The sequence below is a fragment of the Saccharomyces paradoxus genome, chromosome IV, assembly GCF_002079055.1.
Source record: "Saccharomyces paradoxus chromosome IV, complete sequence".
NCBI lineage: Eukaryota > Fungi > Ascomycota > Saccharomycetes > Saccharomycetales > Saccharomycetaceae > Saccharomyces > Saccharomyces paradoxus.
In genome coordinates, this window is record NC_047490.1 from 897899 (window position 1) to 924334 (window position 26436).

At 39.0% G+C, this 26436-nt stretch overlaps 13 protein-coding genes and 1 non-coding gene across 14 annotated transcripts; 8 read left to right on the top strand and 6 right to left on the bottom strand.

The window, feature by feature from the left end:
* Positions 1-176: 176 nt before the first annotated feature.
* RTN1 (Rtn1p) lies at positions 177-1076 on the bottom strand (the record flags this gene model as incomplete). The annotated part of the gene is made up of 1 exon (XM_033909573.1): positions 177-1076. The coding sequence occupies one exon, from the start codon at positions 1074-1076 to the stop codon at positions 177-179; it is 900 nt and encodes a 299-aa protein (XP_033765464.1).
* A 780-nt stretch (positions 1077-1856) lies between these two features.
* Positions 1857-3938, top strand: LYS4 (homoaconitate hydratase LYS4; the record flags this gene model as incomplete). The annotated part of the gene is made up of 1 exon (XM_033909574.1): positions 1857-3938. The coding sequence occupies one exon, from the start codon at positions 1857-1859 to the stop codon at positions 3936-3938; it is 2082 nt and encodes a 693-aa protein (XP_033765465.1).
* A 299-nt stretch (positions 3939-4237) lies between these two features.
* Positions 4238-5872, top strand: PRP42 (mRNA splicing protein PRP42; the record flags this gene model as incomplete). The annotated part of the gene is made up of 1 exon (XM_033909575.1): positions 4238-5872. The coding sequence occupies one exon, from the start codon at positions 4238-4240 to the stop codon at positions 5870-5872; it is 1635 nt and encodes a 544-aa protein (XP_033765466.1).
* Positions 5873-5971: 99 nt separating this feature from the next.
* Positions 5972-6718, bottom strand: FMN1 (riboflavin kinase; the record flags this gene model as incomplete). The annotated part of the gene is made up of 1 exon (XM_033909576.1): positions 5972-6718. The coding sequence occupies one exon, from the start codon at positions 6716-6718 to the stop codon at positions 5972-5974; it is 747 nt and encodes a 248-aa protein (XP_033765467.1).
* A 629-nt stretch (positions 6719-7347) lies between these two features.
* MRPL7 (mitochondrial 54S ribosomal protein uL5m) lies at positions 7348-8226 on the top strand (the record flags this gene model as incomplete). Its single annotated transcript, XM_033909577.1, has 1 exon — positions 7348-8226. The coding sequence occupies one exon, from the start codon at positions 7348-7350 to the stop codon at positions 8224-8226; it is 879 nt and encodes a 292-aa protein (XP_033765468.1).
* A 393-nt stretch (positions 8227-8619) lies between these two features.
* SEC26 (coatomer subunit beta) lies at positions 8620-11541 on the bottom strand (the record flags this gene model as incomplete). The annotated part of the gene is made up of 1 exon (XM_033909578.1): positions 8620-11541. The coding sequence occupies one exon, from the start codon at positions 11539-11541 to the stop codon at positions 8620-8622; it is 2922 nt and encodes a 973-aa protein (XP_033765469.1).
* A 236-nt stretch (positions 11542-11777) lies between these two features.
* On the bottom strand, positions 11778-14141 carry SPAR_D04370 (uncharacterized protein; the record flags this gene model as incomplete). Its single annotated transcript, XM_033909579.1, has 1 exon — positions 11778-14141. The coding sequence occupies one exon, from the start codon at positions 14139-14141 to the stop codon at positions 11778-11780; it is 2364 nt and encodes a 787-aa protein (XP_033765470.1).
* A 252-nt stretch (positions 14142-14393) lies between these two features.
* On the bottom strand, positions 14394-15872 carry SNU56 (Snu56p; the record flags this gene model as incomplete). Its single annotated transcript, XM_033909580.1, has 1 exon — positions 14394-15872. One exon carries the CDS (start codon positions 15870-15872, stop codon positions 14394-14396), a length of 1479 nt encoding a protein of 492 aa, XP_033765471.1.
* Positions 15873-17146: 1274 nt separating this feature from the next.
* Positions 17147-17235, top strand: SPAR_Dtrna16Y. The gene has a single exon. It is a non-coding gene; the product is annotated as a tRNA-Tyr (tRNA).
* Positions 17236-17656: 421 nt separating this feature from the next.
* Positions 17657-19306, top strand: AMD2 (putative amidase; the record flags this gene model as incomplete). Its single annotated transcript, XM_033909581.1, has 1 exon — positions 17657-19306. The coding sequence occupies one exon, from the start codon at positions 17657-17659 to the stop codon at positions 19304-19306; it is 1650 nt and encodes a 549-aa protein (XP_033765472.1).
* Positions 19307-19375: 69 nt separating this feature from the next.
* On the bottom strand, positions 19376-21142 carry PRP28 (mRNA splicing protein PRP28; the record flags this gene model as incomplete). The annotated part of the gene is made up of 1 exon (XM_033909582.1): positions 19376-21142. The coding sequence occupies one exon, from the start codon at positions 21140-21142 to the stop codon at positions 19376-19378; it is 1767 nt and encodes a 588-aa protein (XP_033765473.1).
* Positions 21143-21421: 279 nt separating this feature from the next.
* PEX5 (Pex5p) lies at positions 21422-23257 on the top strand (the record flags this gene model as incomplete). The annotated part of the gene is made up of 1 exon (XM_033909583.1): positions 21422-23257. One exon carries the CDS (start codon positions 21422-21424, stop codon positions 23255-23257), a length of 1836 nt encoding a protein of 611 aa, XP_033765474.1.
* A 430-nt stretch (positions 23258-23687) lies between these two features.
* MNN10 (alpha-1,6-mannosyltransferase) lies at positions 23688-24869 on the top strand (the record flags this gene model as incomplete). The annotated part of the gene is made up of 1 exon (XM_033909584.1): positions 23688-24869. One exon carries the CDS (start codon positions 23688-23690, stop codon positions 24867-24869), a length of 1182 nt encoding a protein of 393 aa, XP_033765475.1.
* Positions 24870-25164: 295 nt separating this feature from the next.
* On the top strand, positions 25165-25827 carry TRS23 (TRAPP subunit TRS23; the record flags this gene model as incomplete). Its single annotated transcript, XM_033909585.1, has 1 exon — positions 25165-25827. One exon carries the CDS (start codon positions 25165-25167, stop codon positions 25825-25827), a length of 663 nt encoding a protein of 220 aa, XP_033765476.1.
* Between the last annotated feature and the right edge of the window lie 609 nt (positions 25828-26436).

Below are 26436 nucleotides of genomic sequence, written 5' to 3' on the forward strand. Positions count from 1 at the left end.
TCTATCTAGGTCAGAAAGACAGGAAAAAGGTCAAAAATAATTTATGTGTTTCGTCGGAAAATATTGAATAAAAGAAAGAGAGAAACGTATGAGTATATATAGGCTAATGTAATATGTAGTAGTAAATAAAGAGACAAAAGTTAGCTATTCTTCTTTAAACGGAAAAAAAATCACGTTCAGGCGTTGTTTTTTTCCAATTCATCTTGCAAGTTTTTTGTACTTTTCTTTAATTCATTAGACAATTCGTCGACGTTGAATTCTTGAGTAGCGGAAGGCTCGTGTTGTGGAACTTCTGGCATAACTTGAGCGGAAGATGTGTAAGCTTTAGATTCTGGTTCTAATGGAACATTGGCGGCCAACTTAGTAGTGCTGGCAGTTTGAGAACCAGCAGTAGAGGACACAGGAGCAGTCTTAGATTTGACCAAGTTGGAAATTGGGCCCAATTTTGATTCAACCTTGTCCAAGTATGGTTTTGACTTCTCACAAGCCAATTGAGAGAACTCTTGAGTCTTTTGCTTAGAAATTTCTACACCTTGAGCGACAGTAGCATCAATTTCGTGCTTGTAGGAGTGGTAGATAACTGGCAAAGTGAAAGTAAAAATATCACCGACAAAGACAATAGTCCAGATGGAGAACCAGGAGAAGAACTTGTGTAGAAGGAACAAGGCGACAGCAGTCTTGAAAGTGTGCTTAGGGACTTGAGCGAATACAGTTTTTCTTATGTGAGCTTGAAAAACTGGTAATTGCTTCAAAGCCTCATCGATGCGAGGCTTAATAAAGCCGACGGTGTTTGGGCAATCCTTAGTGCCATACTTGGTGATTAAACCTTGTCCCAAAAAGAGTTTAGATACAAATTCAATAGATCCTGTTGTGAATAAGATAGTGTAAGCGACCTTCAAAAAGAAAGTGATCAAGTTAACTTTTTTCAAAATTAACAAGGCTAACAGGGACCCACCGAAATATTTACCGGTTTGAACAGGGTTCCTCCATAGTAGCAAATCACAATTACAGCTTTTTTGTTGTTGTTGTTGTTGTTGTTGTTGTTGGGGTTGACTATGTTGAGCTGAGGTAGACATATTTGCGTGTGTGAATATATATTGTATATATATGCGCTGGCGGGTGGAAAGGAGCAATTAAATATTTGGCTTGAGAGTAGAAAAGTAAGAGATCAAGAAAAGGGAATTGTTGAATAAAAATTTGAAAAAAACAAGATTGAAGTGCCATAGAAGAGAAACAGCCCACACAGGGGAGGAGCCCACTGGAAAAGGGGCACAGACCAACTTTAAATAGGAAACAGAAGATAACACAAGCCAGCGATACAACAGCACCAAACACCGAAAAAGAGTAGTCAAAACTGCTCTCTGGTGCTGGAAAAACTGAAAAAAAAGCTGCTGCGTTGGCTCGTACGGTGAAAAATTTTCTCTCTACTTTTTGCGCTGTTCCTTCGTGCGAAATTACCGCAAACCCGGTAAAATTTATACGTATATAATGATAAAATATTATTCGTACCAAGTGATTACAATGGCGCAATTTGGAAAAAAAAGTTTTAGTTGTTTTTCCCCCGGGATTTGCTCGAGATGACTGAAACTTGTAGTCGATGAGTCTAAACCATAGGCAGCAAATATTACCAACATACACTGGTGTACACACCTTCATGTACAGACACACGCACGTACACGCACAAACATATATATATATATATATATATATGTATATATTCGCATAGGTATTTGTATGCGTAAAAGAGTTCTTGTGTGTGCATAAGCTAGTTTCGCACTACCTCTTACGGTAGATTAAATCACTATCTCTATAAAATAATACTTGCAAGAAAACGAAATATTTTGTATCACTCCCAAATGCTACGATCAACCACAATTACTCGTTCGTTCCATAGCTCTAGGACCTGGTTGAGGGGTCAGAACCTAACTGAAAAAATTGTTCAATCCTATGCGGTCAACCTTCCTGAAGGCAAAGTTGTGCATTCCGGTGACTATGTATCGATCAAACCGGCACACTGTATGTCCCACGATAATTCGTGGCCCGTAGCCTTGAAATTCATGGGACTTGGCGCTACCAAGATCAAAAATCCTTCACAAATTGTGAACACGCTGGACCACGATATCCAGAATAAATCAGAGAAAAATTTGACCAAGTACAAGAACATTGAAAACTTCGCCAAGAAACATCATATAGACCACTACCCTGCTGGTAGAGGTATCGGTCATCAAATCATGATTGAGGAGGGCTATGCCTTCCCCTTGAACATGACGGTCGCATCTGACTCGCATTCAAACACCTACGGTGGTTTGGGGTCACTGGGGACCCCGATAGTGAGAACAGACGCTGCAGCCATATGGGCCACGGGACAAACGTGGTGGCAGATCCCACCAGTGGCTCAGGTGGAGTTGAAAGGCCAATTGCCTCAGGGCGTCTCCGGAAAAGATATCATTGTCGCATTATGTGGGCTTTTCAACAATGACCAGGTTCTAAACCACGCCATTGAATTCACGGGTGACTCTTTGAATGCATTGCCTATTGATCACAGACTCACTATAGCTAACATGACCACCGAGTGGGGGGCACTTTCTGGTCTGTTCCCCGTAGACAAGACTTTAATCGACTGGTATAAGAACCGTTTGCAAAAGCTGGGCACCAATAACCATCCAAGAATTAACCCAAAAACTATCCGCGAACTGGAAGGAAAAGCGGATATTCTGAAAGCAGACAAGGATGCACACTATGCCAAAAAACTAGTTATCGACCTTGCCACATTAACTCACTACGTCTCGGGCCCCAACAGTGTCAAGGTTTCCAACACCGTACAAGACCTATCTCAACAAGATGTCAAGATAAATAAAGCTTATCTGGTGTCTTGTACGAACTCCCGTCTTTCTGATTTGCAATCTGCAGCGGAAGTGGTTTGTCCCACTGGTGATTTAAGCAAGGTCAACAAAGTAGCTCCTGGTGTAGAGTTCTATGTGGCCGCTGCCTCTTCAGAAATTGAAGCAGATGCCCGTAAATCAGGCGCCTGGGAAAAGCTACTAAAGGCCGGCTGTATCCCACTACCTTCTGGCTGTGGTCCATGCATCGGTTTGGGTGCAGGTTTACTGGAACCAGGTGAAGTTGGTATCAGTGCCACAAACAGAAACTTTAAAGGTAGAATGGGCTCCAAGGATGCGTTGGCTTACTTAGCTTCCCCTGCTGTGGTCGCCGCTTCTGCCATATTGGGTAAGATCGCTTCTCCTGCTGAAGTGTTGTCTACGAGTGAAATCCCATTCAACGGTGTTAAGACTGAGATAATTGAGAACCCTGTGGCTGAAGAGGAAGTTAACACTGGATCTGAGACTCCAAAGCAATCCGTTGAGATATTAGAAGGTTTCCCAAAAGAGTTTTCTGGCGAATTGGTTCTGTGTGATGCCGATAACATCAACACCGACGGTATATATCCAGGTAAGTACACTTACCAGGACGATGTGCCTAAAGAAAAGATGGCGCAAGTTTGTATGGAAAATTATGACGCTGAATTCAGAACAAAGGTTCATCCAGGTGACATAGTGATCAGCGGGTTCAATTTCGGTACCGGTTCCTCCAGGGAACAAGCAGCTACCGCATTATTGGCCAAGGGTATCAACCTAGTTGTCTCAGGATCCTTTGGTAATATTTTTTCAAGAAACTCCATCAACAATGCTCTTCTGACCTTGGAAATCCCAGCATTAATCAAAAAATTGCGTGAGAAATATCAAGGCGCTCCAAAGGAACTGACAAGAAGAACTGGTTGGTTTTTGAAATGGGATGTAGCTAATGCTAAAGTGGTCGTTACCGAAGGTTCTTTGGACGGTCCTGTGATCTTGGAGCAAAACGTGGGTGAGCTAGGTAAAAACCTGCAAGAAATTATTGTAAAAGGTGGCTTGGAAGGTTGGGTCAAATCCCAACTATAGTGCGCATAAAATCTGAAAGGAACGCATCCTTTTCTTTATTTATTAAGTTTATTTATTTATTTACGATTATTCACGTATTTTGTCGTTAATCTATCGATATACAAATTTTTATTTGTAGGTTTTCTATTTCTCCTCATTATATTTCGAAGGTGCTCTTGTGATATTAAAAACAAATATCTCATCTAAAATCCGTTGGAAAAACAACGTACATACATTTCTACATAAAAAAATGCCAAGCAGGCGCTCGAGATAGTTTCAGAAAATACTCACCTGACCATTAACTGAGGTAGCAAACATCCATGGATAAGTATACTGCTTTAATTAATGATGAGAATTTTTCAACTCTTACATTGAGTGTCTCAAGATATCCCAAAAGTTTGGTATATTGGGAGAGATTACTGAACTATATAGTAAAGGCTTCCGCACCAATTTGCAAGTCCACTGAGCCTCAACTACTAGAGCTAATACGACATACATATTCTTCTATGCTAAATGAGTTTCCCTATTTAGAAAACTACTATATCGACTTCGCATTACTGGAGTACAAATTGGGGAATGTTTCTACCTCGCATAAGATATTTCAACGCGGATTGCAAGCCTTTAATCAAAGATCTTTGCTACTGTGGACGTCGTATCTAAAGTTTTGTAATAACGTTGTCTTAAACCAGAAGCAATTGTTTAAAAAATATGAAACAGCTGAAGAATATGTCGGTTTGCATTTTTTCAGTGGAGAATTTTGGGATTTGTATCTGGAACAAATCAGATCAAGATGCACATCTTCAAAGAGGTATTGGAACGTTTTGAGGAAGATACTAGAAATTCCTTTACACTCTTTTTCGAAATTTTATGCGTTATGGTTGCAGAATATAGACGATATAATGGATCTGAAGCAGCTGTCACAGCTAACAAGTAAAGATGAATTATTGAAAAAACTCAAGATAGATATCAATTATAGTGGAAGGAAAGGTCCATACCTTCAAGATGCAAAGAAAAAGTTGAGGAAAATAACGAAGGAAATGTACATGGTTGTTCAATACCAAGTGCTAGAAATTTATTCCATTTTTGAATCAAATATTTATATCAACTATTACACATCTCCAGAAACCTTGGTTTCTTCAGATGAAATAGAAACATGGATAAAATATCTGGATTACACCATCACTTTACAAACCGATTCTTTAACCCATTTAAATTTCCAAAGGGCTTTACTTCCTCTGGCCCATTATGATATTGTATGGATAAAATACAGTAAATGGTTGATAAATTCAAAAAAAGACCTTGTGGGGGCGAAAAACGTTCTATTAATGGGTTTGAAATTTTCTTTGAAGAAGACCAAAATAATAAAATTACTGTATTCAGTTATCTGTAAGTTGAATGACTACGTACTTTTACGAAATCTATTGGAAAAAATTGAGTCCTCATATTCTGACAACGTTGAAAATGTTGATGATTTTGAGATATTTTGGGATTACCTTCAATTTAAAACGTTCTGTCAGAATTCTCTGTATTCTAGTCGATATTCTGATTCTCAATCGAACGGACTTCTAAATAAAGAGCTATTTGATAAAGTATGGAAACGTTTGAGCTGTAAAGAAAAGAAAAGTGGTCAAGAAATTTTATTGAATAACTTAGTACAGTTTTATTCAAAGGACACCGTTGAGTTCGTAGAAAAAAACATATTTCAAAAAATAATAACATCTGGCTGGAAATACTACCTACAGAACAGTATATTTTGGAACTGTTATTGCCGTTTGATTTATTTCGATGCTTCTAGATCATATCTGGACAAGAGGCAATATATTGTCAAAAAAATATGGCCCCAAATAGACAAGAAATTTGCACAGAGTGTTCTGCCATCTTTAACAGAATTCTGTCAATCATACTTCCCCGAAGAAATGGATACATTAGAAGAAATGTTTACTGAAGAACCTTAGTTTGAAGGCATTGCCATTTATAAAAAGGTATAAATATGTAAGTGTATACTTAATGACCGTTAAAGAAAAACTGCCAGCCTTCATAAGTCCCGCCGATTTCTATAACTGTCGTTCAAATGCTTGATACGGCGGAGTGGCAAGGACGGCCTGCGCAGTCCTAATATCGATATTGATATCTTCGATTAAGGCTTCTTTAGTAGTATAGTTCAATTCAGGCCTAATATGACCCAAAATATTGAACTTGACCTTGGCCCCGTAAAAGTCATTTTTGAAATCATGAATAACATGTAATTCCATGGTTTTGAAATCATTTCCGTAGAATGGATTCTTCCCCACTGAAAGTACCATAGGAAGTACGAACAAATCGCCGTTTGCTTCACTTAGGTATCGACCGTAATTGTAAATCACAGTTCTCCCATCCCGCCTTGTTTCCACCGAGGGTTCTCTACCATCAATAGCTTTGATGTGAGCAAACCCGAAGTAAACTCCTAAATCCAAATCGTTTATATCTTTAGGTAGCTGCTCTATGGGCACATTGGCAGTAGGAATACCCAATTCAGCAGATCCACGACCAAACCCGCATACAATGTCACAATACTCGGTAACAAGTGGAAATGGTGGACTTGGTTGCGCAGGTATTGGTAAATCGACTTCTCGTTTAAAACTATCGATTATATCTGTATTCGTATTTCGACGCATTAAGAAAGTACCTGCTAACACGAGCAATAATGAAACATAGACAGCCCACGTAAACATGGACACTTTTACAACACGTGTTTGTGACCGCTTCACAGGGTCAAACCGCCACTTTCTCAACCACAGTGCTTGTACGGCCAATATTAGCATTACTCTTGCTGACAGAGTATTAAAGCAACGACTTGAATTGCTGTATTACCCTCCCGCGTAACGGACTATTGCAACCTCTCTCATAGCGCAATGGCAACATATGAAGTGCAGGAGAATCATGCTATTCAGTTCTCCATTACATCAACCTAGTCACGTTTCAGGTAATTAGTAATTCTTGTAAGACTTCTTGCTTGCGTGATCCATCAACCAACACAGGCGCATGGATTCCTTAGGAGATTAAATGAGCCAATCCTCTTGGGAAAAACCGCGTAATATGACCATTAATAACTTAACTACACTCCTTACTCGTAACGTATTTTAGCCAAAGCAGAAAGGCGCTTTGGAGCTTATTTTTTTCTGTTTATAAACTGTCTACTCTCGCATCAAGTTTTATCCATCTGGCACTTTATTCGCCTTACGGTGAAAGCGAACACGACAAAATAATCCATCATCTACAAGAGCCCTCGAAAGCAGAAGAATACAAAGATAGGAAAAGCCGTACTTTAAACTTTACTACTAATTTGGGAAGGCATCTGTAAAGTGATATACGGAATCGGAAATAGTGTAAATACTCTCATTTATTTTTTCAATTAAATCACTTTGAAGAAGGCTCGAGATTCACTGACGAAATGCAAAGGTTTACACTAGTCACTCATAGATCGTTCTCCCACTCCTGTGTGAAGCCTAAATCTGCATGCTCTTTGGTCAAGCCGGTTCATCACTTGGTGAAAATTGATAAATCAAAGTTATCCCCCAGATTTCCGGAATTGAAATATGATAAGTGTGATATTAGGTCACCTGGATTTAAACCAAAAGACACTCATGCAGATAGACTCAATGACCATTATCTAAATACTTTGCAATCTGATTTGCTGTTGATTAATTATTCGCATAACGCTACCGTGACAAAAGGCCTCAAACAGAGAGCGTGGAGTGGTAATTCGCCATACCACTTGAACAGACCACCAAAAAATCCGCAAGGCTCGAAGGTCCAACTACCTGACATTCATCCTATCAAATGGAGCAACATTCCTGGGTTGGAGAGTGTCGTAATAAATTGTTTTGTTAGGGAAGCGAGGGAAAATCAGTTATATGCTATCACTGCAGCTTTACAATTACAACAAATTACTGGATGTAAACCCCATCCAATTTTCTCCAAAAACGATGTTCCAACTTGGAAATTGAGAAAGGGTCATCAGATGGGAGCCAAAGTTGAACTAAAGGGAAAAGAAATGTCTCAGTTTTTAAGCACGTTGACCGAGATTGTCTTACCAAGAATAAGAGAATACAAAGGTATAAACAACCAATCCGGGAACAGATTTGGCGGGATAAGTTTTGGTCTGACTCCTGAAGATATTAAATTTTTTCCTGAAATTGATGCAAACCAGGACTCATGGCCTAAAACGTTTGGTATGCACATAAATGTAAACACCTCTGCTCAATTAGATTACCAGGCAAGAACTTTGTTGAGTGGATTCCAGTTCCCATTTTTCGGAGAGGAGAAATAGCGAATATAAACTGATGGTCATGCCTGTGGTTAACCATGCCCAATGGTAGAACGCAAAAGGCATATGTAATTTCCAATTCGTCATGTAAATATATAAAATGTGCAAGATACTATCTCTCTCTTTCTCAAACATATAGTCCCCTATAGGCTCTTAGATCTTTAAAACTTGTTATAAAATTGGACGTCTCTTACACAACTCAACTCTGTATAAAGCATTTTAAAAAAGAAAATGTACATATATAAGTGAATACTTGTTTAAAAATGAGAACAGCGATCCCTACTCAATTAGAATCTCTTCGAAGATTTTCCTTATTTCTTTTTTTGAATTTTTAATTTTTATTCTGAATTTATCTCCTTTGACATTATAACTTACACTTTCTTGACTCAGAGTCATTCAAACATGAGTGAGAGTAAGTTTATTGGTCTTCTTAGCAATCAATGCCACTCTGTCACCTAAGGACAGAGCTAAACCTTGTCCCTTTGAACGGATACGGACATAACCTATAACTTCACTGGTTTTGGAATCTTTTTCAATACACAAGTTGGCTAGCGCATCCTCACCAAAAGATGATTTTGCATACAGATTACAACTTAAGAACCTACAGTCATCTTCTCCTAACGACTCGGATGGTGTTAGAATACCCATGTTTGTTCCCTTGACCAGTTCTTTCAGATAAGCATGCAATGTTGGTAGTTGTGATTTGACCGATATTTTGTTCTCCCACTCAAATGCATTCCACATAGTACGGAAATGTTCATCATCAGTAGTGGCTGGTTTGATATAATCCATAATGTCAACATGGACGTCGTTTAAGATAACATAGCGAGCATCTTCACCATGCGCACCATCATAAATAATATTACCGAAAATGACACCAGTGTCGGCAGAAGAAACTTTGACAGTAACGGTGAATTTGTGGAAGCCATGAGGAATGACGTTAGTCTTCTGTGGTGTGTCAATAATTTTCAAATCACCAAGAGTTGCAAATTGCACATGTAGGTTTTTCAATGTTTCCTTCGTTTGATTAACAAGAAGAACATCTAATACAACATCAAATTGATTATTTGTGATACAAGCCTCAGCGTAAACCGGGTCAGAAAATCCGCATAAAGGTACGATCTTCTTAAGCTTAGAAATACTAGAACTGCTAGTAGCGTGGATCGCATCCCCTTTCATTGCCAGTTGCAAATCTTCTTCAATACTATCCTTTTGCACATTAGTAGAATTTACACCGGCAAATTGCCTGAAAGAAATCGGTCTATCAATCGGTTCGATGTTTTTGCTATTATCTTTCAATGCTCTCTTATGCTTGTTTTTCTTTGCAATTTCAATTTGCCTCTTGAACGAAGATTTGGTGGTGTCCAAGAATGCAACCTCCAGAAGTTTAACTTCTTCCTTCTTTTCCTCAGGGTTAGCTTCATCCAATAAAATGGAAATAGATGTCATAACTCTCTCTAAAGAATCCTCATCAATTTTTTTCTCTACTAGAGAACTTTGACCCACTCTTACAATACTAACCAAAATCAATAAAGCTTCTGCCTTTAGAGCGTTGGTGACTGTTTTGTTCTTAGAAACCTTTTCGAATTTTAAAACAAGTTTGATGATGGTATTGGCCAAAATGGCAGCTGTGTAAAAATCACCACTTAAAACAAAACGGCGGATCGGTGGTCTAGAATCACGCTCTTCATCAGTAACAGACTTTTGAGAAGTTTTTACATCGAAGGCACTCTCAGTGGCATATGTACCGTCTGGTAGAATAACTGGGCCAGTTGGCTTGGCTGTAGCGTCAACTTCATTTTCTTCGGCATCTTCTTGGTTTCGTGTTGACTTCTTTATTTCTGATTGAAGAATAGGAAGCTCACCTACGCTATTACGGATGTGCTTCCAACAATGTTGTATCTCACTTTCTTCTTCAGCATATTCACCCATAATCCATAACGCACCACGGTAAGCCTTAGCAGATTTTACATTGTCTAAGGTCTGAACCATATTTTCAAGGATATTGGCTCTAAGTTGTGGATATTTTTCGATCACTTCTTTGATAAAGGCTATGACACCACTAGCGGCAACTGAGTTTAAATCACCAATGAAATCTAATAACAGGGAAACAACACCTGCGGCCATTTCTACAAAGTTTACTGCCACCGTACGGATAGTTTTAATTAACAATTGTCTATACTGCATTGCCTTGTCTTGATCTGGATTATTTACGGTTGTTTGCAATTCTTTTTTCAAAAGCTGAACAACATCTTCAGCATTCCTGGATGTCGCCAAGTCCATTGAGATATCAAGCGCCTTTGAACGGACGTCTAGATCCTCTGCGTTCAAGACTCTCAAAATATCCAAGGTCAATTCTTCCAAAGCACCTACATTATTAGCGTTGATGTCTTGAATACGATCTAGAACAATTAACTTAATGTTATTGTCAGAAACCTTGACGGCCAAGTCAATCAATTTGTTTACCGCAGGAACTAAGACATTTGGATTAGCGGACAACACAGTTAGGGCTAATGCGGTCTCGAAGACAACTTCGTCGGAAGTTGTGGTGGAAAGCAGTTCCATCAATAGTTCGATATATTGGGCTTTCAAAGCAGGAGTCCTGTTTGCATCCTGCCTAATAAATTGAACAAAGACAGCTTGTAATAAAGGGTCTAAATTCTCTATATCAGTAATGTTGTTCTCCAAATAATGTAAGGCCTTTTCACGATCTAATTCAGCTAACCCAATAAACGCGTTTCTTTTACATATTGGATCAGTTTCAGCCACTATGAACGAATTGATGATTTCTCTAGCATCGGGAAGTAGATGTTCACTAACCTTGAAAATAGAGAAAACTGCTAAGATAGCATACTTGCGAACATATGCATGACGGTATTCCAAGCACCCCAAGACAGCAGGAACCATCTGTTCCAACAGTTCGGCCTCTCTCAACTTTGTTAAAAACCTTAATGTGTTACCTCTAATATATTCATTAGGATGTTGCAAATCGTGCTGGATGGCATTACAGACAAGAATCATTTCATGTCTCAATTTCCCATCTTCAGCTAATTTGGGAACAATTTCCCAGTAGAAGTACAAAAGCTTCTTCAATTCCTTATTTTTAGAAGGCATGACAAATCTTATTATGTGCATCAACAATTCAGGCATTGGATTTCCCTCCAACATTGTAACTAAAATTGATTTCATCGTATCAATTTTTTGTTCATCAGATCCCTTTTCAAGAGCCTTCTGAAAATCGGTACTTGAGTAAGTCTCCATATTCGGAGAAGGATCAAAAACCAACGTGTACGCTGGCTGTGAAGAAAATGAAGTCATAACTGCGCTCTCGTTCGATGATTGTGATTACTTTAGTTTATTTTCAAGGCAATCTTTACTGAGACATGATCAACGTCAAATTTCACTTGTCGAGCTGTTGTTTTCTGATTTCGTTCTACGTGTAACGAATACACGGAATGGAAAAAAAGTCCTCCAATAAAGCAGGGTAATACTATCCCGAAGATCCTGTTACATAGGCGTTATATATCATATCTATAGACCTATAGAGAAAGAAATTACTCTGAGTCAGAATCAGGGTTTGCCACACGCAAGCCATGACCCAGAGAATAGCTGAGGTCGACTGCGTCTGAGTTCGTTGTGGAGACAGAGTCCTGACGCGTTATATTACTACTAGCATTAGAATCGCGATAGTCTTGAAGAGAAATATGAGTAGGAAGCTTTTGTCTGTTCACGTAATCATTATCCAGCGTTCCACTTCTCATTCTGTTTTGAGATCTTGTGTAGTAGCTGACCACCGTGTTAGATCTTGACACTGAATCGATAGAACCGTTTTGTCCTCTTTTTTCTCTTAAAGGCGCCATTATATCATCGCTGTTGTACGCTTCATCACCAGGTATGTCCTTGAGATAGTCCTCGGATTGTTCTGCGCCGGTGTCTCCTTTCTTTAGGGCAGATCCAACTTCATTTTCCTTTCCTAACAATTTATGGAATTCCTTCGTGTGGTCGACATTAATATTGTTTTTCAACCCTGCAACGGTCTCATCTGATTCTTCGTTTCTTGTCTCCAACGCCAATAATTTCTGTTTAACTTTGCCATGCTTGATACCGATCTGCTTGGAACTTGTTCTCAACTTGACCTTAATATTTTTGGGTTGGATCAAATTATTCTTTTGTTTTAGGGCCACCGGTAAGTTAGGGGGAGCTTGTAAGAAGTTAGAAGTTTTGTAATACTTTAGTCGCAATTCTTCCACGTAACTAGAAACCAAAGGCACCGATTTTTCCGATTTGTTCGATACGACTGATGCTAGCGTTGAACTTTTGACAGATCTTTCGCTTGGGGCAGCTTGTACCGGATTTGGTAAATCCACGGTTTGCGGGATAGGAACGGCGTGTTCCCTGAAAGAATGAGTAGCCGGGATCAGACTTTCTGAGATGGAATTCAAGCTATTTAACTCAGATGTTTTATTCGATGATTTTGTGTTTCCGTCTGAGCCAAGAGCAGCCAAAACGGTTGATTTAGAGCCTTTTGACATTGAGAGTTCAGACTGGTTAGAAAAGTTTGATGGGATATCATACTCACCGGATGACGTAGTAACGAAAGAGTGCCTGTCCGTTAAACTGCCCGTATCGTTTACACTATTCAAATAGAAACTAGGACGATCTTCGTTAACCACTCTAAATACTCTGCGATGACTTGCTAACTCAGGTTCTTGCGTTGGGACATCATTTTTTATCAGTGGATCTTGATCATTTGCGTCATTGATAAAAACATTACTTTCATTGCCCACAAAACTTATTTCTTGGTGACTGTCATCTTCTTCTTCGCTGGAAGAGCTGTTATCAATCTCATTAGTTATCCGCAGAGGTTTTCTGGCACTTCCGACACTTTCATCGCTCCCAAGATGCTCATTTGATTTATATGCAAAATCAAAATGCGCAGGTTTAAAACCATTAGACTCGTCTTCAGCAACTTGCTGAAGACTTTTGGTGGACTTACCACTAGCGGATGTACTAAAGGAAAATCTATCATCCCCATCATCCACATTCAAAGAAAGTTGTTCCGGATGATCTGATTGTACTAACTTTCTGTCACTTGGTTTATTCACTTCTTCAGGATCAACAATAAGTGGTTTCACATAACTTAAGGGACTCTCCACACTAACATTTCTCAAAACGGGAGATTCCATGACATCTAATGGCACCACATCTTGCGATTTTTTAACATCTGAGTTTTCAGATGTGTTTAGAGATACTGAACTGCCAGAATTCCCCTTATGTTCATTGATATAATTTTCAATATCATCGACTAATTTTTCTGCTTCTGAACGCTGCCGCCTATGCTGGTTGTGGATGGATGAGGGTGCAATACTATCCCGCTCGGAATCATTATCCCTCCATATTTCTTCCTTAGAGGCATTGTTGCTCATTGACGTTGTTATTGACTTCATGTCCATAGGTGGTGGTGGAGGTCTCGAACGTTTGATGTTGAAGAGATTTGCATTTGAATTCGCGTTTGTTGTGAAGGGGTTGGTGCTTTGCCTGGTAATCTTGTTTTCTTGTAAATGCCCATTCCCTTTGCGATCGTTCGTTGGCGCCTCCTTGAACTGTGATAGTCGAAGAGAATCCTCTAAGGTATCCTCAGTATTTAAAAATGGATTAGTATTTTTTAGTGTTTCTTTTTGTAATGGTGACTGGATAGAACGGCTCCTGCCATGCACATTCCTATTCGGACTTCGTGGCGGTATATCAGGTGTAGAAGTTGCAACTTTAGAGGTTCGTGCGATATTCATCGATTTCTTTGTTGTAGAAGGCGCCGATGGCTTTCTCACAGGTTTTTCAGAGTCGTTGTTTCTACTTTCAGAACCAAACCGAAAGAAGGACTTTCGTTTACTTTTGCTGTTATTAAAACTATCAAACATCACTGTTTTATTGGACGGTATGTGTGGGCTCCTTCACAACCTGTAATCCGCTTTTATAGAACAGCCTTTACATCATTTTCCCTCTTAAACTTTTGCTAAATAATAGTAGTGCGCTCTTGAAATTCGCGATGACATTTGACAGAAAACACCAAAAAAACTAGCGCTTCTCATAATGAGCAAATGCTCTAAGGGAAGAAAATAACCAAAAGCCCTCCTAAGTATATCTATATATTTGTCGCCGTTATAAATGGTTCAATGCTCTAATATATTCAATATCAGCTCTAATGCTTTGACTATATATTCACCGACCCCGCCAATACTTACAACGCGAACGGTACTTGGGTGAGGCTGCTGAGCAAAAACAGTGTAATTCGCTATATTCAAAGATCCAAGCCACGGCTGTGACTCGTGGAGATTATTCAAATTTAATACGACAATATTACAATTTGTCTTTGATCGTAGGTCATTCAAACTCTGATAAACAATATCAATATAATTTTGTCTTGGGCACCTAACATATGTTTTTAGAATCTGATACGAGGATTTCTTTTTCACCGCATCCATAGAAGCTTTTATGGTACCAATACAGTGTTGTTTGATTTCATCCTGCGTCATGAAGCCTGATTTATGGCTGTCAACATATCTCCCATCCTCTAGAGTTGTGGGCCCAGAATAACGGTTAGAGGAATTCAATGCATTTGATGGCTTACTAACAATGTTCCTTTGTAATTTTGATTGATGTGAAGCTGTGCCTGTTTGAATAGTTATAGAAGAGGAAAAAGCATTTTGAGAAGACGAATTCGGTAAAGGCCTTTGTGGTCGTGGGAGTTGGTCTCCTTGAGGACCAGTTATTTCACTATATGCCTTTAACTCAGAAATGTGTTTAATCATTTGGGCTTTTGATGTTTCTATAATTGGTCTGGTTTTGCTGATGTATGACTTCATATCAAATAAGCCATCGCCAATTAATGGAAGTTCGTAGAGGGCAAGTGATATCTGTGAATGATTCCGCTTATATTCACGCTGAAAGCGGTTTATTACATTGTTTTCACACTTACCAAATTCTACCTGTGAAAAGAAATTGGAAAGCTCGTTCATGAACTTACTTACGTGACAGGCCTTAACTTGAAACTGTTGAAAGTTTGGAACAACATTGAAACCAACTTCTACAATACTAGACGTGGGTTGCTCTTTTCTATAGCTTGTTATTATATGACCCCTAGCAGTTTCTATATTTTTGGGCAAATAAAATGAACCTGTCAAGTTAATATTCTTAGGAACTCTAAAGTAGGATTTTTCTGATGGTGCCATCCATAAACGCTTCTGGAAAGCAAGCAGAACCGACAATACGAAGCAAGAGTCCAATATATTGAAGTCCTTCAACGCTACGTAGAAAAGTGCGTTTTCGCCTGTCTGCTCTTCCTGTGGGTAACATTGCAATATGTCCTTAGATATATACTTATGCAATTCGTTCATGCACTCCTCGAACTGTTGTTTATCTTGAGCCCTCATGGGAATTATGAGCAGACTTCCTTTGATGAATTGAACTGCATTCTTCTTTGTTGATCTTATCTTATCCAGGTTTTTCCATATATCAAAAGATTGGAATGCTTCGGGATTACTGACCTTCCTTCTTTGTCCATCATTGGATACTGTAGGATAATGTCCTTGTGAAAGCTGTCCCTTTGGCTTGGTATGGTGATACGCTAATCCTCTCCTTCTTGGGCGCATAATGCTAATATTCTTTGGTTATACTGATGGAAGTGAAACAGTTTCCCACTATCAAAAAGTTTACTGTGATATATGTTATATCTTTAGCATTCTCTAATACTGCGATGTGCGCTGAAAATTCTAGCTCAAACAAAAAAAAGCGTCACAACAAATCAATGGCCATCGTGAGGCATAAGAAACAGCAAAATAATCAAGGTTCCTTGCTTTTTTGAAGTAGATGGGCCACTGCCACATTTTTAAGAATCTAGCTAAGACTGTATTTCATGTTTGGACTGTTATATATTTTCGCTTTTGACTGGCAGCAAACAATCCAAACAGTCTCTCATTTGAAGCCTTGTTAACCGAACAAAAATGGTTTTGCTTCATCTCAAAGCTGTACTGTAGCAAATATCAAGGAAGAGCCGGACTAATCAAAGATATATGACAAGTATCCGAGATTAGCTGTCCTTTCCAGGTTATTTGGCCTATGGAATGTCTTTACTGGCCAGAATAAGCTATTAGTGTTGGAGAGTAGGTTGCCTGATGATATCGCGACCTAATTTTTTGATATATGAAAATGATGTTATAAGTATATGATACACTGCAAGTTCTTTCCGAGGTGGAAATGACTGTAACGATACGCAGAATTATTACCTTTTTGTTTATATGCTGCCGTTAATGTCCCTAATAGACTATCCATATTTGTGCACAAACCATCACCAAATTGGGCGATCTTCTGGCCATTGAATAAGGTCATACTCCGGAAATACGATTTGGTACTATCAACCTGTCATAGTAACAGTCAATGAATGGTTGACTTCTGCATCACCATAGATGAAACAATAACACGGAATCACCCGCTACATCCCTAGGCAAGGTGATTTGGAGAGGTAACTTGGAGTTAAAGATCTACTAGTTGAACATGATATGGTAGTTATATATATGAGTAATATGAGTCGTCACATTAAATGTATGACAGCTACCGGAATTACTATTATATTGGTCGTAACTAATAATGAACAAATCGGCGTCTGTTTTATACCTTTCTTATATAAGTGAAAGAAGATCCATATTTGATATTCACTAGTACTACCCCTTTTTATTTCTAATTATCAACACTTGGGTACAGGACTTGGAGTCATCAACTGTCTACAGTTGATTGGTGCTCATGTTACTACCATATTACCATATACAGTGTAAAAAAAATACCACAAGTTATGAGATACAGCCATCGAATATGGTGGAAGCTCATCTAGAATGACAGCAAATAAATCATCTGGCTCCTAAGAAATCTGCTCTCGGTAGCCAAGTTGGTTTAAGGCGCAAGACTGTAATTTATCACTACGAAATCTTGAGATCGGGCGTTCGACTCGCCCCCGGGAGATAATTTTTTTTATATCACTCAGTAAATTTTGACCGGCATTCTGGAACCAAGCTCTCAGCAAGCCACTGTATTCGATCCTCTACCGGATAGTCACCGACATATTCGAGACTGGATAATGAGACTGAAATGAGGAGAAACTTTTAAGTGCCAAGAGTATTAGGTGTCATTGATAGTAATGTTATCCGTATGACAAATCAAGGTTTGCTATCCTCAAAAGCCGCGCGCGCGAATTGCTGATAATATGATTAGCTAATGATAGATAAGGCTACTGATAACAGTATTCTATTATTCAAAAGCACATTACATACATATATATATATATACATTCACCGAATAAATATTTTGTTCTCGTTGGGGGAGGAGAGGCAGTCGCTTCAAACCCATTATTTAACGGCAGGTAACAGGATACCAAAGGTATAAGATGACCGTACATTCAACGTGGAAGGATAAAGTTCAATTGAAAAAAAACCAACTGAACAGTAAGATAAAAGATGAATGGAAATTAAACAGCGCAACTGTATGGAGGTTGAGGAACGATAAAAAAAATTTAATCAAGAATATTGATGATTTATGTCCGTCTTCAGAGAATCAAATTACCCACTCCACGATTATGTCCTTAAGAGAGAGGCTGGGCACAAGAGAGTTAAGCTGCCATGAAATAACATTTGCATTTTGTCATAGGGCTGCTTTGATTCATCAAGTAGTAAATTGTTTATCGGAAATCATGTTCTCGGAGGCATTAAGATTGGCTGATTATCACGACAAGAATAGACCAGCCACATTACCACCCTTGTACGGTATACCAATATCTCTCAAAGACCAATGTAATGTCGAGGGAGTAGACACCTCATTGGGTTATTTATCCCGAACCTTCAAACCAAAGACCAAGAATGAAGAATCATTGATTGTCAGTTTTCTGAGAGATTTAGGAGCTATAATATTCGTAAAAACCACCGTACCTTCTTCGATGATGGCTACAGATACACAATCTAATACCTTTGGATACACATATAATAGTATTAACTTGAGCTTCTCCAGTGGTGGGTCCTCTGGAGGAGAGGGTTCTTTAATCGGTGCTCATGGTTCTTTGTTGGGCCTAGGTACTGATATAGGCGGAAGTATCAGGATTCCTAGTAGTTACCAAGGATTGTTCGGTTTGAAACCAACTTTCGGACGCGTTCCCTACTTGAGAGTGGATAATTCATTCGAAGGAAGGGAGACAATTCCCAGCGTAATTGGGCCGTTGGCAAAAAACCTTTCGGATTTAAGATATTTCATGAGTTGTATTATCAATACCTGTCAACCATGGGTACAAGATGTCAAGTGTATTCCTTACCATTTTGATTCCACTACAAAAAAATTACACGATAATTATGTCGTTGCAATATGGTATGGCGATGGCGTTGTTGATCCTCCGCCTAGTGACATCAGGGCTTTAAAGACGTGCGAAGATCTGGTTAATAAAACTAAGGGAATGAAGGCAATTAAATGGGAGCCTTCCAGTGAATTGAGCAGAGAATTGTTTGATATTGCAAATGAAGCGGATGTCGCTGACTCAGGTAACGAGATAAAAGGCGAATTCAAAGTTTCTGGAGAGCCCCTCTTGGATATTCTAAAACCAATGGTTTTGGAAGACGGAAGGCCTCCATATACTGTTAATGAATGGTGGCATTTGACCAAAAGAGTTTATAATGCACAACAATCAATGAGAGATTATTATCTTTCATTCCCAGAATCAGAAAGACCTGACGTTATTATATCTCCTACAACGCTGATGCCGTTTAGGCCCGGTGACATGCTAAAGACAACCTTACGGTATATTTTACTATTTAACGTTTTAAATTTCCCATCTTTATCTATACCTGTAGGTAATGTCAATTGCCAAATTGACGGGCTGATGGATGCTACTTCTTCACTCAATCCAGAAGATAAAATGGTCAAGACATACTGGAATGGTTTAATAAAGTCTGGTGAGATAGATGGGTTTCCAGTAGGCCTGCAGGTGGTTAGCCCTACGTTCAATGACAGTGAAGTTTGTAAATTTGCATCTTGGCTTTTCAGCAAAATATAGAGAATACCCTCAATGTCGCACAACCAAAGCTCTTAAGTCAAGAAGAGGAAAAAAAAATAATGTAAGCTTTTAATATATAACCTCATTAACGGCCTGTTTACCGACGTTGTATTTGTTTTTTACAACATCGGAAAAAATATTGCTGTTTAAGGGATCATGCTTTCTGACATATTTGTGAAGGTCACGTATCAGTGATTCATCCTCAGCACCACTAACAAATGAGATAGCGGTGCCCTCCTTTGCGGCACGACCTGTTCTACCAATTCTATGAATGTAATCATCTATTTTTTTGGAAATCTGGAAATTGACTACTAATGAAACGTTAGGAATATCTAATCCTCTTGCAGCAACATTAGTTGCGATCATAATTTGGACTTTGTTGGTGCGAAATAACTGCAAGGAATATTCTCTTTGCTCTTGGGATTTCGAACCATGTAAAATGGTCACCTTCATGTTGGTTTCCTTCTGAAATTTTTCCGCTAACCAATCAGCAGTCTGTTTGTAATTAATGAATATTATTATTGGTGGTTCATATTTAATGACAGCTGACTTCAACTTCTTGAATTTATCTTCATCATTGTCAGCATATTCCACAACCTGTCGTATCAAAGGATCAGAGCCTGTATCAACCCCTATGGTTGCATAAACAGGCTTTTTCATGTACCCTGCTGCAATTTTTTCTATTACGGGGGTCATTGTAGCCGTAAACATCAAGGTTTGTCTGTTCACCGCGGGATCAGCATTTACATCAACTTTTGTTAAAATGTTAGTTACTTGGTCTTCAAAACCTAAATCAATCATTTTATCAGCTTCATCTAGCACCAATGTCTCCACCTGTTTCATTACTAGTAAATGATTTTCTAAAGAGTCAATCAAACGCCCTGGCGTAGCCACCAGAATATCACAGCCCTCCGATAGAGAGAATGAGATTTCCTCCAACGAGTGTCCACCTACAATAGAAATTACTCTACAGTCATAATTATTCTCTTTGGACCATAATTTTGTGACCTTTTGTGTTTCTGTTTGAATTTGTTGTACCAGTTCTCTTGTTGGTGCTAGAATTAATGCTTTGGGGCCATCCATGATCTTTAAAGATGGTGGCCTCGGAGGTGATCTACTCATCCTGATTAGAATAGGTATTACAAAGGCTAAAGTCTTACCTGAGCCTGTAGACGCAACACCAAGGAAATCTCTATATTGTTTTGCATCGCAAACGTTTGGGATAGTAATTCTTTGAATAGGTGTCGGTGAAGGAAATTGAAGTTGCTGTGTAATTACACGTAACAAATCCCTTGGTATAATATTAAGTTCTTCCCAATTCCTCAATGGATTTTGTACTGCCCCACCTTTTGTAACAATAGCGTAGTCCTCTTTCAGTATTCTCCAATCTCTCTCATTCATTTCATGCAAAGACTTCTCGGTCCAATGCTTACCCATATAGGAAGATTCTGCAGAATCCTTAGGAGTCTTCCCTTTTTGCAGCAAATCGCTAGCTTTAGTCGAAACAATAGGATCGTAACCAGTGAGAGTATCTTCGCTTTCATTCCAAGAAAATTGAAATTTGGAACCATTTTGCTTTGATGAATTCTTTTTCTTATTATTTGTTTCATTGAGAAAACTGTCGTCTCTGAAGTTCACCTCTTCAACATCTACTGTAGCAATGTTACCCACGGCAGGTTTCAAATCCTCTTCGTTCTCCTCCAGACGCTCCTGCTTGAATCTTTCATTTTTACTCAGAAACTTAGGTTTGCTGACTTTACCTGGCGTACCCCTATCTAGCCCTCTCTTCTTGTTTATACCAGCAATCAGCTGGCTAACATCAATCGGTCTTGCCATATACCCTATATGATGTTTCTTCCGCTTCTTTTGGCCTTCTTGTTGTCAAACATTCAATTTTGGTTAGCCAAATTGTCTTAATTAAAAGTCTTGGATATTCAAGACGGACCATCGCAATTAACTCCGGGTTCCCCCGACAAGCCGGTACCCTCTTACGGTGGAGAATGTATATGAGCAAAATTAAACATAAAAGAGGTTTCTGACTAATGTTGATTTACATAACGGCTTTGGCTCATGATATGCACATATACACACCAATAAACAATATATTCATAACAAATGGACGTAGGAAGTTGTTCGGTGGGAAATAATCCGCTTGCGCAATTGCACAAACATACTCAGCAGAACAAATCGCTTCAATTTAGTCAGCAGAACAATGGGCCTCTTAATGAATCAGCTTTACAGAATAACAACAAGCCAAATGTTAGTGAGGCTTTTAAATCCAATATGAATACCATTTCACAAGAAAGCATGGTAAATATGCATAGATTTATAAACGGAGAACCCCTGGCCGATGATAAAAGAAGAATGGAAATAGGGCGATCCTCAGGCAGGCCTCCATTTTTTTCAGACGTGCGTTCTCTACAAAGCTTATCAAGCTCAAACCAAACCAACGGAACAAACGACATATCTCATTGGTCGCGAGAGTTTCAAGGTAGTAATAGTATTCAAAATAGAAACACGGATGCAGGAAATTCAGAAAAGGCGTGGCAGCGCCCCTCACAAACCGCATCAAGCCGGTTTCAATATCCTAATACCATGATGAATAACTATGCTTACGCTTCAATGAACAGTCTTAGCGGGTCAAGGCTTCAATCGCCAGGGTTTATGAATCAACAACAGCATGAACGCTCTAAAGAAGATGTCAGTCAGCATGGAGAACAGCCTTGGGCGGATCAGTTTGAAAAGTTGGAAAAAGAAGTCTCTGAAAATCTGGGTATAAATGATGAAATAGAAGAGGAGGAAAATGTGACTGAGGTAGAACAAAACAAACCAGAAATTGTTGAGAAGGAGGAAGAGGTATATGGGGATCAGTATCAAACCGATTTCCAAGACGTATGGGATAGCATACACAAAGATGCTGAGGACGTCTTGCCATCTGAGTTAGTTAATGATGACCTCAATCTGGGGGAAGACTACTTGAAATATCTCGGTGGCAGAGTAAATGGGAACATCGAGTATGCTTTTCAATCTAACAACGAATATTTAAATAATCCTAATGCATACAAAATCGGTTGCTTATTGATGGAGAACGGAGCTAAATTGAGCGAGGCAGCGCTGGCATTTGAAGCGGCTGTCAAAGAGAAACCAGACCATGTAGATGCATGGCTAAGGCTGGGCCTAGTACAAACCCAGAATGAAAAGGAGTTGAACGGAATAAGCGCTTTAGAAGAATGTTTAAAATTAGATCCAAAGAGTCTGGAAGCAATGAAAACTCTAGCGATAAGTTATATAAACGAAGGTTATGATATGAGCGCCTTCACAATGCTAGATAAATGGGCAGAAACTAAATATCCGGAAACTTGGTCAATAATCAAACAACAAGATGACAACGCTCAAAAAGAAAAAGGATTCACCCATATTGACATGAATGCGCGTATAACAAAGCAATATTTGCAATTAGCAAACAGTTTAAGCACAGTGGATCCTGAAGTACAACTATGTCTGGGTCTTCTATTTTATACAAAGGATGATTTTGACAAAACCATAGATTGCTTTGAAAGTGCGTTGAAGGTGAATCCTAATGACGAACTCATGTGGAACAGATTAGGAGCTTCATTGGCCAACTCCAATAGATCAGAGGAAGCGATTCAAGCCTATCACAGGGCACTACAACTAAAACCTTCCTTCGTTAGAGCTCGCTATAATCTGGCAGTGTCATCAATGAATATAGGTTGTTTTAAAGAAGCTGCAGGCTACTTATTAAGTGTTTTAAGTATGCATGAGGTGAACACCAACAAGAAGGGAGACGTTGGATCTCTCTTGAATACGTACAATGATGCCGTTATAGACACTTTGAAGAGAGTTTTTATAGCAATGAACAGGGATGATTTATTGCAAGAAGTGAAGCCAGGCATGGATCTAAAAAAATTTAGAGGTGAATTTTCGTTTTGATAAGGTATCTCTCCGCTTTTATGCACCAGCATCGCTGTCCAGTTTGCTTAGCATCAACAACATAAGATGTATATATATATATATATGTATGTATATATGAGGCCATAAGAAAGCTTATAAACCGCATCAGCAATATGTCAACCTTGGAAAGTATTTATTCATGCTTATATGATCGCTACTCCATTTATGCTCGTCTATAATGATCTGAAATAAAGATTTTTTCTTCAATTTTCTAGTTTTTCGCTCTTTGCAATCGTTTGCTACATAACAAAACAAAGCAGAAAAAAATGTTTAAATATAAAGTTTAAAAATTATCTTTGATTTAGTATTTGAATTTTTGAACTGAAGGCCAAAAGAGGTTTATCAGGGGGGAAAAAGATTTTAATATTTTCTTTTATAAGGAAAAATTGTGCATGTGCAACTATACAATATGTCTAGTGTACCTTATAATTCCCAGCTTCCTATATCCAACCATTTAGATTACGATGAAGAGGAAAAGAAGAGCAGAGGCTCAAAATCAGGTTTGAAATATAAGATAATATACTGGAGGAAAACGTTAAGGAATTCTTTAGCGAGATGGAGAAAACCAATACTGCTAATATCTTTAGCTTTATTTTTATTCATATGGATAAGCGATTCCTCCATAAGCGGAGGTCCATCTACTACAAGTTTTCAAGGCCAAAATAGTAACGATAACAAGTTGAGTAACCCTGGTTCTAGCCTCAATTCCAAAAGATATGTACCACCGTACTCAAAGAGATCGAGATGGTCGTTTTGGAACCAAGATCCTAGAATCGTCATTATATTAGCGGCAAACGAAGGTGGTGGTGTATTGAGGTGGAAAAATGAACAAGAGTGGGCTATCGAAGGTATATCAATAGAAAATAAGAAGGCTTATGCGAAGAGACATGGCTACGGGTTAACTATCAAGGATTTGACGACATCCAAAAGATACTCCCACGAATACAGGGAAGGCTGGCAAAAGGTAGATATATTAAGGCAAACCTTTAGGGAGTTTCCCAATGCGGAATGGTTCTGGTGGTTGGATCTGGATACTATGATAATGGAGCCCTCCAAATCACTAGAAGAACATATTTTTGACAGATTGGAAACTTTAGCCGACAGAGAATTGAAAAGTTTTAATCCTTTAAACCTCAAAGACGACATACCCTACGTTAATTATTCGGAGGAAATGGAATTTTTAATAACTCAAGATTGTGGTGGCTTCAACCTGGGCTCATTTTTGATAAAGAATAGCGAGTGGTCTAAACTGCTTTTAGATATGTGGTGGGACCCCGTCCTGTATGAACAAAAACATATGGTCTGGGAACATAGAGAGCAGGATGCATTAGAGGCATTATACGAAAACGAACCATGGATTCGTTCGAGAATAGGATTTTTGACCCTAAGAACGATCAATGCATTCCCACCGGGAGCATGCTCTGAATTCAGTGGTGATTCAAGATATTTTTACAGTGAGAAAGACCACGATTTTGTTGTGAATATGGCTGGATGCAATTTTGGCAGAGATTGCTGGGGCGAGATGCAGTACTATACCACTTTAATGGAAAAACTGAATAGAAAATGGTATACAAGGTTTTTCTTCCCATAGTGCGGAGGCTATTAACATTCGAAGAAAAGCGCATATAAAAACTCTATTCTTTTATTTCAATTACTGGTCCCACTTTAAAATGTTGTATAATTTATGTACATTTGTGCCTATAGAAAATTCTTTTAATGCTATGCTACACATCCATTTTTTTTCTCTAGCGTATGCTCAAGTTCATACTTCTTCGGCAAGAGTTGAATAGTGCGAAGAAAAAGAATGGATGAAACTAAAAAAGGAATTTACCTTTGTATAGTACAAAAGAGTGCAATTTTAAGTTGGCTTGAGACGAAAAACTAGAATGGCCATCGAAACAATACTCGTAATAAACAAATCAGGCGGATTAATCTACCAACGGAATTTTACCAACGATGAACAGAAATTGAATAGCAATGAGTACTTAATTCTTGCTAGTACATTGCACGGTGTATTTGCCATCGCGAGCCAGCTCACTCCAAAGGCATTACAGCTTACTCAACAAACAAACATTGAAAATACCATCCCATATATACCATACGTGGGCATGTCCAGCAATAAAAGCGATACAAGAAGCGGAGGTGGCAATAACAACAGACAGCACGGTAATAATGAAAAACTGGGTAGTTTTAAAGGAGATGATTTTTTCAAAGAACCATTTACGAACTGGAACAAGAGCGGATTGAGGCAACTATGCACAGACCAATTCACAATGTTCATATACCAGACTTTGACCGGCCTTAAGTTTGTCGCTATAAGCTCCAGCGTCATGCCACAGAGACAGCCAAACATAAGTACCACCGACAAGCCTGACCGACCCAAGAGTTCGTCCAATTTGGCTATTCAGATAGCCGACAACTTTTTAAGAAAAGTATACTGTTTGTATAGCGATTACGTCATGAAAGACCCATCGTATTCGATGGAAATGCCTATAAGATCTAACCTCTTTGACGAAAAGGTTAAGAAGATGGTGGAAAACCTGCAATAGACGCAGCACAGCCAAAAGATAAACGCGTTCACTCCAAGAAAAATCAATTTTACATATTTCTAGAAGTAAGAAGAAGCCGCCGTTATCTGCCGCCTCCTTCATAAATAGGGATAACTTTACTACGTACAGAAAAAGACCACACTGCAGAAAATCCTCCGCATCCGAACACTAACAACAAAAAATGCGCCATCTACATCATCATCCTCTTGCTTCCTTTCAGCTTTTATTTCCTTCTCGTTTTAGTAACACTATACAATCCCTCCATATCGTGCTATCGCGTTATTACGCAACGGTTAGCACGTGAGTATGGAAACACCAGGTCCGGCACGGATACGCAATAGGGTAGTCAAAGCTATCCACTTCCCACTGATGACTGATACCAGAGCGTAAACCAAAGGGGTAGTCGATCCTGCTCTTACTAGTTTCGTTAAAGGGACCAAAACGTGGGGAAGGGATACCGCCACCGCCACTACCCCCGCCAATATGGCCTTTCTTGGCCGTCCGCGCTTATGTTACAAAGGTCCGTATCCGCTAATTCGCGCGGCTTGCCACTTAACCCCGTTCAGTTAATATGCCAAGCAGCGGCCGCACGTTCATACGTTTTCGCCG